The 13,077-nt window shown below is 34.2% G+C and overlaps 2 protein-coding genes across 2 annotated transcripts; both read right to left on the minus strand.

The window, feature by feature from the left end:
• Positions 1 to 4,076: 4,076 nt before the first annotated feature.
• On the minus strand, positions 4,077 to 6,966 carry LOC112288938 (uncharacterized). The gene is made up of 6 exons (XM_024533702.3): positions 6,147 to 6,966; positions 5,826 to 5,968; positions 5,548 to 5,686; positions 5,249 to 5,408; positions 4,957 to 5,139; positions 4,077 to 4,865 (listed from the first exon to the last, which is right to left on the minus strand). Exons 1-6 carry the CDS (start codon positions 6,400 to 6,402, stop codon positions 4,787 to 4,789), a joined length of 960 nt encoding a protein of 319 aa, XP_024389470.1. The 5' UTR covers positions 6,403 to 6,966; the 3' UTR covers positions 4,077 to 4,786.
• Positions 6,967 to 7,966: 1,000 nt separating this feature from the next.
• Positions 7,967 to 10,858, minus strand: LOC112288939 (proteasome subunit beta type-5-B). The gene is made up of 7 exons (XM_024533704.3): positions 10,638 to 10,858; positions 9,912 to 10,041; positions 9,531 to 9,637; positions 9,114 to 9,248; positions 8,648 to 8,751; positions 8,379 to 8,479; positions 7,967 to 8,260 (listed from the first exon to the last, which is right to left on the minus strand). Exons 1-7 carry the CDS (start codon positions 10,743 to 10,745, stop codon positions 8,136 to 8,138), a joined length of 810 nt encoding a protein of 269 aa, XP_024389472.1. The 5' UTR covers positions 10,746 to 10,858; the 3' UTR covers positions 7,967 to 8,135.
• Between the last annotated feature and the right edge of the window lie 2,219 nt (positions 10,859 to 13,077).

Here is a 13,077-nt window from a genome sequence, read left to right on the forward strand (position 1 = left end):
GATGTTTGTTCAGGTGGATTTATGGTAATAACAATGTGTTATATATATATATATATATATACATGATTGGTTTCAATAGAGGATTTCAAACTTGGCCTTTTTGAGTGATATTTCACTTGTGATGCAAGCTTGAACTATCCCATGATATTTCAAAATATCATGCCTGTGACTGATTTTTATTTTATGAATATAGAAAAAAAATCCTCACAATGGCACCATTTTACACTTAACATGCTTCTTGAAGAATACATTGTATGACATCATTTATTGAGTTTTTGGGTACTAAAACTTAGGACCCATGAGTTCATAAGTTGAAAACTAAAATCCAAAGTTGGGCATGAATACTTCTCCCATGCTAAATCTCAACCTTGGAGCCTTACTTTGAGTCATAGATTGAGCCATACTTTAAATGATATGCAAAGTTTCTTAGCAAGTGTTGTGAACTCTGTAGCCTCAACCTCAAAAGGTCAAAACCTGTTGACTACCTTTTTTTCTACAGGCACAAAAGGCCAATCCAATGGTCAAGTTCTGGGCACTATTTGCAGTCCTAAACCCTGAAGGAATGTGGATTCTTTCAGAGAAAGTTTGCTCATATTCAACATGTAACAAAAGCACTGTACTGATTCTCTTGCTTTTAAATAAATGTACAGCGGAAGTTTTGTTTTCTTTTGAGTGGACCATCTTATATTCTTTACAATCCAAAACATTGTATTTGAATGATGTGATAATACAACAATTTTGAAGCATTTTACAGTTAAAATAGTAATAATCTGCTCAACGTTTGATAGTCAGTATATATCTGTATATTGTTATTTTTTTGGTTGTAGAAAATTTCAAAGTTGTAAAATTAACATGAGTTTTGATGTTTAAAGTTTTGAATGTGCCTTAAATTATTTTCAAGGCCTAATATTGTATTTTAAGATACTTTAATACTCCATTTCAGCATAACTATTATTGCTTGTACATAAAAATAGTATTAGAAAGTTGTTGTTAATGTTGTTGTTGTTTGTTTGTTTGTTTTTTTTTGTTTTTTTTGTTTGTTTGTTTGTTTGTTTTTTTTTTTTTTTCTGTAAAATCCTTTACAAAAGAGAATTCAATTATATTCTAACAAATAACTGTTTCACAAAAAAATTTAAAGAGGTTACAAAATTAAATTTTACTTTTACAAAATAATAGTCAGTAATCATGTACATATTTATATAAATCATTCAATCAAAATATTAATGTAATTGATTGTATTAGAAACAAACAATGAATTAAGATTTAAAGTTTTTGTTTTTTAGATGAAAAGTTACAAAATATAAAAATTCAAATTGCAAAATAAAAGTGTGTAGAAATGGTCTTCAGAGTTCATTTTTGTACTCACACCAATAACCTCGTGGCTACAAGCAAAATTGGAATATTGTGAATAGTTTTATTTATTTATTTATTTATTTATAGCTAGTCATCACTAAATACGTAACACTGTTTTTTCGAAACAAACATTTTTGGGATTTTTTAAACACCTAATCTCCAGTTTTATGTTGTAGGGCTTTATGATTTTGCTTACAATTACTGTTGTATCTTTCCAAAATTAACAATATTTCATCTTGGTAATAGTCAAAAAAAGAAAACGCCGAAACTTATTACTTACGTAAAAATAAAATTTAACAAGTCTTCTGGTTCTATTCAAATTCTAACTTTAAAATATGACCGATTTGTTTTACATAATTTTAATTTTCATTGAGTTAAAAAACCCAACATCTCAAATAAGTTATTTTTTTTATGAAAGATATAACACCTCCAAAAAAAATAACTGTTTTTAAACCTTGTATCTAAAAATTGCTTTGAGATTCTATACTTTCTATCATGCCTCTGTAAAACAATTCAAACATGAACAAAATATTCACAACTCAATATTAATACATACATTGAGTATACTTACAATATTTTTGAATTATTATTGTAAGTATACAAAAAAACAAGATGTATAAGCATACTCAATGTATGTATTCAACATTGAGTATGCTTATACATCTTGTTTTTTTGTTTTTTTTTCAATTTACTCAATAGTAGAAATCTTTAGTACACACTTCATAGAATATAATATAGCTTATTCCAAAAAATTATAGACCTTTCAATTTCATTTAATTCTTTGTTATAAATGCTTGAATAAAAATAAATTAAATTAAATATTTTTATTTTTATTTTACTATTATATCATATAATTTGATATAATTTATTATTAATAACTTATTAAATGAATAATTTATATAATTTTTATATTTATGAATTTCTTTCAAAAACTAACTATTTACTTAACTTTATCTTTATTCCAGAATAAAAATGAAGTAATTTTTATAGAAATTAATTACTTTTTTTATTATGTTAATTTATACTATAGTAAAATGCTAAAAATATTTTATATTTAACTTTATTTATCTATTTATCAAATAAATTCCTTGAAATTACTAAAAAATATAAGAATCTTGTTCAAACATTGTGTGATGTAACTTTTAATAATACTAATGCCAATAACTAGTTGTATTTTGTTAACATATAAATTTCATACATGTGTGCCTTATACTAGTTTGAAATAAAAATATATGATTTTCCAAAAAAATTGACGTTCTTAGAAGAGTCACCTCATTTTATTGTTTAAATTGTAGTCATATTTTGAAATCTACAACTTTCATAAATATATCATAATAAAGAACTATCTCATATTACAAATTTTAAATATGTAACTTACTTTATCTCATTACTTTCTGAAAATTTGATATTATGTTTAAATTTTTAATTTAAATTTTTATTTGAAAAAAATAAATATGAATAGGCTTTGTAGAAAAGTATTTGGTATATATGATTTAAATCATTAACTTTAAACTTCAAAATTTTATTTAATTTTTTAAAAATTCAGGTTTAAATTGAATATCTTCAAATAATTATAATATTTAAACAAATTATAAATATGATATATTCTAATCATTTACAAAATGATAATAAAATTAGTATAAATTATATACAAAGACATACAAAAACAAATTCAAGTTGTACCAATAACACTTGTAAGTATTAAGAAAATATTATAAAAATATAGAAAATATTATATAAGAGTAAAAATTAAAATAAAATTATCTTTTTGAATATCATCCTAAAAATAAACAGTTTTTAAAAAAATGCTTAGACTATAGCAAATTTTTGTAGTCTTTTAAAATTCATGTCATCTTTAAAGGTGCAAAGATAAGAGACTATGAATCCTAGAAGTTCAAAAGATAAATAAAAGTATAATATTACATTAAAAACAAGACTAGATATTAAGTAGGTACAAAACAACATTTAAAAGGCTCTAAAATTTATATTGGTTAGACTAAGGTGGCTCTTGGCTTGCCATATCAATTCTATGATAGCATTGAGGTTCTATAGTAGTTTTTAAGGAAGTACAAGTTGTATAATTTTTCAAATATCTAAAGAATTTTTTATGAAAATTTCTAAAAGACTAGGGATTTTTTTACATAATTATATAAAATTATAGGAATTTGTAAAAAAATATAAACAACAACCAAAGGTTCTTAAAAACTTCTAGATAACAACCAAAGGTTCTAAAATTTTATGAAATTTTCTAAACACTTCTAAAATTTACAGAAATAAGTAAAATAAAATAAAATGGAACAAATTTTCATAGCATTCTAAAAATCTTTAGAATGTTTTAGCAAATGCTTGCAATTGTAGCTTGTTGTAAATATTGATGAAACATCACACAATTTAATTAAAATTACTAAAATTTTGTCTACAATGAAATCCTTATGACAAACAATCATCTTTGTATCTCTATTCTCTATAAAAGAATAATAATAATTTGATTATAAACCAACACAATTAACATATGAAATATCTACTAAATTTCTAAGAAATCATTGATTTGAGATAACAATACTTATTTTCTTTGATCTTGTTCAGGGCCCATTAATTGATGTACATCCAAAGCTCATTGCCTTTCTTGTCTACAACAAAGAAAAACGCTGCATGCATTAGAATTGCAGGCTAGTGCACGAGGGTTTAAAAGAGATATTGAAAGCCATACTTTAAAATTTAAATAAAATAAAATAAAAAACTTGTATTCTGTTGAAACAAATACAGAAAAAATATGACAGTGAAAACCACCCTATCTACAGTTATTAGCAAATCCATTTATTCAATATGAAAAGAGTCTACTGGACAGGCTTCCTAGTAGTGGCTTGAACATCACACACATATGTTTTTCTGTCCCTAAACCTTCGTTCACAGAGGATAAAGTTGGCAGTTTTCATTTCCTTTCATACCTAGTTTCATCTCCCTGAATTGTCGAGGTGTTTGAATACCGCCAGACTATTTGCTGTGCTAGTCGCAGATGTGTCCATGCTGTTGTTATTCTCGATAGTGGTTCACTCCAGAATATTAAACTGGTTCATCAGGTTGCATGCAGAAGCTCAAAATCAACTGCGGAGTTCAACGAGTCGACCTTGATGCAGAAAGAAGACATTAATGAACTCCACACATCACAAGCAGAGTTCATTTTGTTCTAATACATCTCGGCTCACGACTGGATCCAATCCCAGGTCATGACAATGTATTGTGGATTGGAGGAACTTAAGAATCCACTTATCAATTCCAAAATCAATTCATTGTAAAATGCCACTGGAACACTTCAAGCACAAGATGTCGCCACTCCTCAAAAGCTACCAGCGTTGCGTTGGTGAGGATTGCAGTTTCAGCAACAAGAAATCTGGGGCACTTGACCCTACCCAAGCATGGATTGTTTGGTTCTCTAGTGCGTAATGCTGGGGCTCCAGAAGAATCCATCGTTTGGCTTCTGGTACATCCCGATCACCATGTACCAGTTGTGCCTGTGGACAAGCAACGCAATAGTGAGAACAGCCACCAAGGATTGCTCATTGTATAAGAAAATTCAGAGCATATTTGAAGATCGACGTTTACCTAGTAAGGATGAGCTTCGTAGCTAGAGCCCACTTAATGAGGCGGGGGTAGTAAGCACCAGGGATTGTTAGGCTTGAGACATTGCCATTGTTCTCTCGAATAGCCCTGGTGATGACTGCCACCCACGCAGCCTCACTTGATCCCATTGTGTGGCCAAGCAGGAACAGACCGGTCGTGTAACCCCTGCACCTCAAACCGCAATGAAGCTCAAATTGCGAAGTGAAGAAGATGATTTATGAAACCCTGGAAATAAATCAATAGACATCGACTTAGTTGATGATGTGAAGCTTACAGAATAGTGCTATTGTCTTTTGTTGTGGCCACCCAACATTTTTCAGAGAATTTGGAGTGCATGTCTCTGATTTCGTCCTCGCGGTCGTACCCCATGGCTTTGCTGTACATATCTCCGCACGCCTTGATGTCGGCTGCCTCCATCTTTCGGGTGCGAACAACTGTTCAAAGATGCGTTCAAATCAGAAGTAACCAAGGATGGCCAATTTTTAGCAACTTTATTCCTGTAGCGCTACCTTATCATCGCTGAGAGTTGCAGGATTTGAAAACACCGTACAATGGGAGAATTCAGTTTCTTACCTTCAGTGGAAATCTCAAGGGCAGAAGCAGCAATTACACCATCATCTGGGTTGACTGTGCCGAAGAAGGAGGTGGTGCACTCAACGGGCATGAATCCCAGGCTTGCGTAAAGACAAAAACTCTTGCGGTTCGATGCAGACTACATCGTTCAACATAGAAACAATCACTTGAAAGTAAGAAAGCAACGACATGGAAAAATGCTCACCCAATTTTTTAGGAAAGGAGTCTATACATGTTGAAATCCTTATTAAATGTGCTGGATCGGGGCAATTGTGTACCGTGTTGAGGCGGATGGACGGCGCGTTCAAGCTCTGCGCATGCTCTACCACTGCTTTTGTAACAGTTTTCCCTATTCCTCTATCTGCTGCATCAAGACTCACGAAAACCGGCCCCACGCCGTGTGCAGAATTATCCCCTGACCCTGCACCATTCTCAAGGAATTCACAATCAGAAAATTCTCGATGGGGAAGATCTGCTTGATTGCTTGAGAGAGATAACGAGATAAAAGAGTACTCCAGCGTTGCCCTACGCACACCTAAAAAATTTCGGTAAATAAAACAACAGAATTGGACATTCAGCAACAGGAGCATAGTGCTGACCATGTTGGATTAGCACACCACCAACCACTTTTCCTTCAGAGTCAATTGCCACAAGCTTGTAGCAAGATGGCTGCGAGACGAAAGATCCGAGCATTCTGCTTGCCACCTCTGGAGAGGCAACATTGAAGGAGGTCGGCACACCCGTCGCAAGGCTGTCTACGTAGAAGGCCCTGTACAACACATCCCCTGCATCCTGCACATCTTCAGGTCGCATCTCTCTGATTGTGAACCCTGCTCCATTGTTGGCCGAGGCCATACTCCTGAATGCGCACTCTTCAAAAAACCTCAACAACTTACCGACACAAGAATCAAAAACACCCAGAGCTCCAAACTAAGAACATGAAATTCAGATGCCGTTTGCAGCGACCCAACTACTACTGCATCTCAACTTCCGCACAGTGTACTAGCGGTGGGACATTGGCATACGGGATGGTTTAGCATATGCTTAAGAAAGGATTATTCACGTTGATTGGTGCAGCGTATTTGGGCAATAATCGAGGATAGCAGCTGTTAAGTTAGCTCCTGTGTGGCGTCCCGAGAATGATTCCGACGAAATGCTACGTTTGAAGCACTGTCATAGTCCAGCCATAGTCTCTGGTTGACTCGAGCACAAATTCTACTCAGTCAAACTTTGATGATGTAGAGAGTCGGGGATCAATGAGGATGTGAGTGTAGTGAGTGTGTGCGCTTGCGTCACAATTCAAACTGGAACTGTTCATGCGACAATCGAGAGATGAAACCGTGGGCTTCGCCTCGTTGCGTAGACTGGAGAATTAAATGGCTTCTCTCGCTACTTCGTAGCTGAGCTTGGGGATGGTTTGCAATCGATTGATGTATGTCGATCCTGTACGTGGGCTCTTCTACATCCCTTACAGTCAAGTTTGAACCCAAAAATTAGTGAGAAGAACCCGCCGTAGTTCTCCTCCATCGTCTCTGCAGACTATGATATCAATTGGAACGATTGAGAGACGGTTGGAATGACGGCTACGCATCGATGACGCGTACAAACAAGAGAAGCGGTTCTACATTCTTAGTTAATTGCTTCATTAATTCTCTTTCAAATCGCAACATACATTGGTGGCTTAAGTGTACCTCAAAATTCTGGTTTATAAAAGGGTTACATCAGAAATGAATTGGGACATTTACGTTCTTCGGGGAATTTTCTCCTTCACCATTTCCCTTGAACGCACACTCCTGGTGAATGCTTTCCCTTCACTTAGTTTCTAGGAAGAGGCTGTACCCATCGTTCATGGAGGCACGAGGGTAGAAAGTGGTCAGTCTGGGCTCAACTTGAGAAACAGTGCTAGGATCTGCGGCAGTTGTGAAGTTTGCAAGCAAATGATGGATACATAGCCAGTCACCATCACACATTCCACGAATGGTCAAAAATCAACGTGGGGAGGGTGCAAGGAGATTATGCAGAGTTAGTGGACGAAGCAATCACATGAAAAGAAGCTTTGAAACAGTGAAATCCTGATTTGGTTCTCGCCAAAGTATTAGCAAACACGACTTACAAACTAAGGTGCACGTCCACCACGGGTAAGTGGAAATTTTGTACACACGTACAGAGTTCATAATCAAATTCTGCCAGCAATACACCTGTTTGAAGAAGCACTACACAATGACTTCCTCTCAAAGCCTGCACTAGTCATGCACGTAAACAGATATAAAATCCATATTCACGAAGAGTTAAAACATCAAGAAACCAGTCGAAAGGAAACACAAGTTATCAACAACAAAACAAAGCACAAAAAATTTAAAAAAAATTTAAAAAGAGAGAGAGAAAAAGAAAAAGAAAAAGAAACAAACGCACTACAATATACAGAATAGTATGGTAGATTGATAACACCGAAAAGTTGGAAATCAACATAATCCTGGAAACCTCGACGATTGATTCTGATCACTTCAAAGAGGTTGGTGTACATCTACAACATAACCAACTTGCACTGCGGATAATCTCAAGGATGATTGGCCGTGTATTAACAACACTTACGCGGAAGCCTCACCCATCTCCGCCTCGGCTGGTACCTCTTGAACTGGATAATAACTATAATGAAGTTCACCGACATCGTCACCTGACATTTTCTTCCACCCACCCGGTCCGACATAATAAACTGCAGACCAACAAAGACTTAAGAGAGAATTCTTGACAACAGAGACTGACTGCACAGAAAGACAAGGCAAAAGGCATCTGAACGATCTGTTGAGAAAGGAAAAGCATTCATTGCTTACCACTAACTACACCACCACTAGCTCCATCACGGAAAGTCGCATGGTAAATAGAACGACGAGCAAGCTCTACTGCTTCGTCGATAGACATATCCCAGTTAAAGCTGTAAAAAATGAGCAACAAACAAACATAGTCAACAAGTACAGAAATGAGTTGATGCAAAGAATGGCCATCTAAGATACAAAATCAAGAAAATCAAATGAAAAAAAATCAAGATAATAACCGTCCACCATGTTCACAGATCCTTGATCTGGATTTTAAGTGTAATTACCCTGTATCGAGTACACCATATGCATAAGTAGAGCCAGATCCAACGGAGAAACGTGTGCCCTTCACCCTGCCACCTTCACTGTCCACATAGTATAAGCCTGGACCCTGCAATCAAATTTAGGGTAAGTCCACAGGCAAAGTAGGTACAAAGGCTGAATTTCTCCAAATTTTAAAATTGGTATAATTAGACGACTGCAACGGAGTGCATGAGGTCCTTTCTTTACATCGAACATCAAACTAGCCAAACACCACTTTCAAAGAACTTGTTCGTAGAATTTGAGGTGAACTGTATTCCATAACAAGAGAGTCCACGAGAGCGAAGTTCAAAAATGATACAGCTGATTCAGTGATTATCAGAAGTCATGGACTTTCTTGTAGAAAGTCGTAAGCTTAGCTCTAAAGCTTTTTAAAAAATTCATTGTATATAGCAAGTCGATTGCGTAAATTACTATTTAAGAAAAAAATACCGTTTCGTCCCAGCCAGCAATCATAGTGCCCATAGATAGACCCATTCCTCTATATGAGTAAAGGGTATTTGCAAGCAACTTTGAAGCTCCAGTCACTGAAATGCGCCTCTTGTTCGCTAACTCATGCAGCCGGCACTATCGAGGTCACGAAATGAAACAAACCAGTTAGCGCTAATATCCTATACTTGAACATTGACTCACGTGAAAGAACTGCTAAGCAATTGTTTGTTTCACAAGCTTCTCAGAGCTAAGTCAATGATCTGAGTAAAAAGTATTTGTAAAAATAAACAAAAATTGAGGATCAGGTGGACTGCACGTAGCACATGCGAGAATCCTGCACAAAAAATCAAGATCCACAATTCACTGCGTACCGTCCCAAAAATGAAGAACCAAAGCAATGAAAGTAGGTTGAAGTACCCGAGTGCCAAGATTCCGTTGCCAAAACTGACAATCAGCGGCACCTCCCGCCATAGTGCCCAACAAGTAGGGGTTGATCTCCAGAATTTTCTTCACCGATTGCGAGGCTGCCATGAATATATCGATACCCTTATCAATAACATGTACCACCTAATCTACAAATTCGCATCTCATACCATTGAATAGTACATACTTGGAAATCCTGACAAACCCGCAAGCCATCGCTCAAAGGGACCAATCAGAAATATGTTTCCATTATTCTATCGAAAGATAGAGGACTACTCTTCAGCGATGACTTAAATGAAAAAACATAAGAATCAATATGACAGATACAACAGGTTTCTAATTCACTTATTAGAAGCATTCAGCAAGCGGACATACAAATGTAGTTGCCCATGCTGGCACGCGAGTCAGCAGCCACGATGACGCCATGCTTGAAAACGAAAGCCAAAGTAGTTGTACCCTTTGCTGGCTTTACCATCTGAACCGCTGCTTTTTGGAAACCATCCAGCTGCGTCACCAGATACAAAATCATACTGCGTTAGAACATCTGGTTGGATTAACCCAATATCCACCTGCCTCACAGGACGCAAAATTAGAGTTGAAGTAAAATCCAGAGTAGCACCCCTGCAAATGGACACGAAAAGAATCCCAATATATTCCTCCAACAGCAATAATCTAGGTCGAATTACGCAACACATCGAATCAACCAGAATCACAGTTTTTAGAACATTTTTTCTAATCTTCCCCTCGAAATTGACCTAAATTGACAAAAGAACCCTGCTGGGTTCTTTTCCCAAATCCTGCGACGAATTAATCATGCCATAAAATCCACACTGTAGCTAAAATACTCCAAACCATATAAACTCAATCTGCTACCGATGAGGGTACGATCGGGTCTGAAACCCTGTGCGACTCGCGCATCCAACGAAACGATGCACCATCATGCCCACAACCACTACAAAAAACCATAGGAGAAACCACTACTTACACAAACATTCCAAAACCCTAAGATCAATTCATGACTCCCGGCCTCCCCAATTGTTACTCCCCCACAACTGAAAATCACCCACCAATAAGCCAAACACGAGATGTGAAAAAACTTACATCAGCAACAGCGGGCAACTCGAAGCTCGGAGCCGCGTGCAACAAAGGCTCCACGCCATGAGGCAAGCTGTGGAGCGTGGGCGGCTCCAATGCGCTCAGATCCAACATGTTTCACAAGCTCTGCGAGAAATCGATTGGGCGACGCGAAGGATCAGCGCGCGACGGATCAATTGAGGATAATCGCAAAGCTTGGTGATTGAAACCCTAACGCGGGGCAGAGAAGGAGGCAACTGTGTGGGGGTGATCGCCGGGGACCAGGGGCTTTCAGAGTCAAGCGGGAGACATGGATGGATGAATGGATGAAGAAGTGCTCACCAAGGCACATCGACAAAATGGATGATATTCGTTCTCTTATTTGCTGTAACAATTATTGATGAAGTGCTGTGCTTGATTTTTATTTACCTGTGGGTTATTCGTTCACATGTAAATAAAAAATCACAAAAAAATCACAACAAAATATTGTAACAAAACGTGTGTTTGGAATACTCATAATTTGAACACACCAATTTCATTTACATTTTTCTTCATAAACTAGCTCAACTTCGATCAGTACATAGTTGAATCTTCACAAAAACACTTGACCATAATTAAATTAATGATCATATATATATATATATATATATATATGCATATTTATAAACTAAAAACAAAAAAAACCATAGGAAATAACGTAATCAAGGATTTTTTAAAATAATACTTACGCTTCAATGGACATAGAGCCAATTGCACTAAAAATTTTAAAAACAACTTTTTTAGTAAATTCCAAAATAAAATTTTCTAAAACAGAATTTTAAAAACAACTTTGCTTCATCCCATGACCAAACCAAACTTGGTTTCATCATCACCCTGTTATTTATGTATTGTGATTATATATTGTAGGCTTGCAATTTTTACTTTGAAATTCTTAACAATAATTTGTGATATGGCACTTAATTTCAGACATAAAAAATAAAAATAAAAAACATTTTTTTTTTTTTTTTCATGTTTTAAACAAATCTAGATATCATAACTATTCCAACTTATTGGTTTTGTTTAAGACTAAAATGTTAAAATGTTCAATTGCATTGAGGTGTTTTGAAATTTTTGGTTTTTTTTTGAAGTTTTATTTAAAAAAACCATTCAAATATAACAAGAAGGAATTAAAAGACCATATATATAAATAAATAATGAATAATAAATAATAAGTAATCAATAATCAATAAATTAAGAATAATAATAAAAAATAAGAAGAAGAAGCAAAAAATAATGTTCAAAAACTTAAATATGCAATGTACTTATAGAAATTGCAATCATTTAATGAACTTTACAATAGTATTACTACCACATATGAAGAATTGCATTATAAATCTTGATGCCTAAAGAATCCTAGGTCTTATTGCAATGTGTAAATAATATTGCAAAGACTATTAGGTGAATTTATTGCAATATCAAGAAGTTGGTGTAGAAGACAATACATAAAGAGCCACTCATAATGATATTAGTAATACTAATAAGAAAATTACAAAAAAATACTAAAAATTATAAGAAAAAATAAAATAATAAATGTGCCAAGGTTTCTACTAAATGATCTAGCATACAAATTTAGACAAATATAATATGTCACTACTAAAATAAATCCTTCGATGCTATTCTTTATACAAAGTTATATTAGATCTTTGATTCAAATACCACAAATTATTTATGTATTTGGAAAATAAATCACAATAGAATAAAATAAAAAACATCCTTTTAGGATAGTGATGGATTTGGTATTCATTGGCTTTATAAATGGATTTTTTTTTATTTGAGCCACAAATTGTTTTAAAAAGTATTTTAATGGATAATCAAAATAAATCTAGATGTCTTTTATTTGTAAGGTGTGACTTTAATAACATTATTAACTTCAAGAAAGGCCACAAATAGGCATAAGAAATACTTGTAAGGACTTTTGCAAAGATTGAAAAAACAAAGATTAAAGCCCCATCCAAACAATTGCAAGTTCTTTTGCAACCAACTTGAATACTTAGACCATTTAATATATCAATAAATTTATATGTTTTATAAAATTTACTTTTAGATTTATAAAATCATTTGAATTAGTAAATGAATTTATATACTAATTACATACAAGACCAAATCAAAAAGAATCCATCTTATACATTAACATATTATACATCTTTGCATCATATAAAGTCTTATTCATCTTGCAAACAAATATTAATTCTAAGGAGTTGATGTCTTGATATATTTTTTTGCATAATAAATATCAATAATGACAAGATTGCAAAGATAGTTGATCTTCACAAGAAAGATACAAAGGTAATTTTTGCCTCTTTTATGCCATAATTAAAATTGAGATTAGATTTGCCACTCAAATTGGACGATGAGCCATTGTTGTGGTAGTTGTTGATGAGTTTGGAGATCTACAAAAATATGAATTTGGAAATAATGACCAGGACTA

This window comes from Physcomitrium patens, chromosome 11 (genome assembly GCF_059467195.1).
Source record: "Physcomitrium patens ecotype Gransden chromosome 11, ASM5946719v1, whole genome shotgun sequence".
NCBI lineage: Eukaryota > Viridiplantae > Streptophyta > Bryopsida > Funariales > Funariaceae > Physcomitrium > Physcomitrium patens.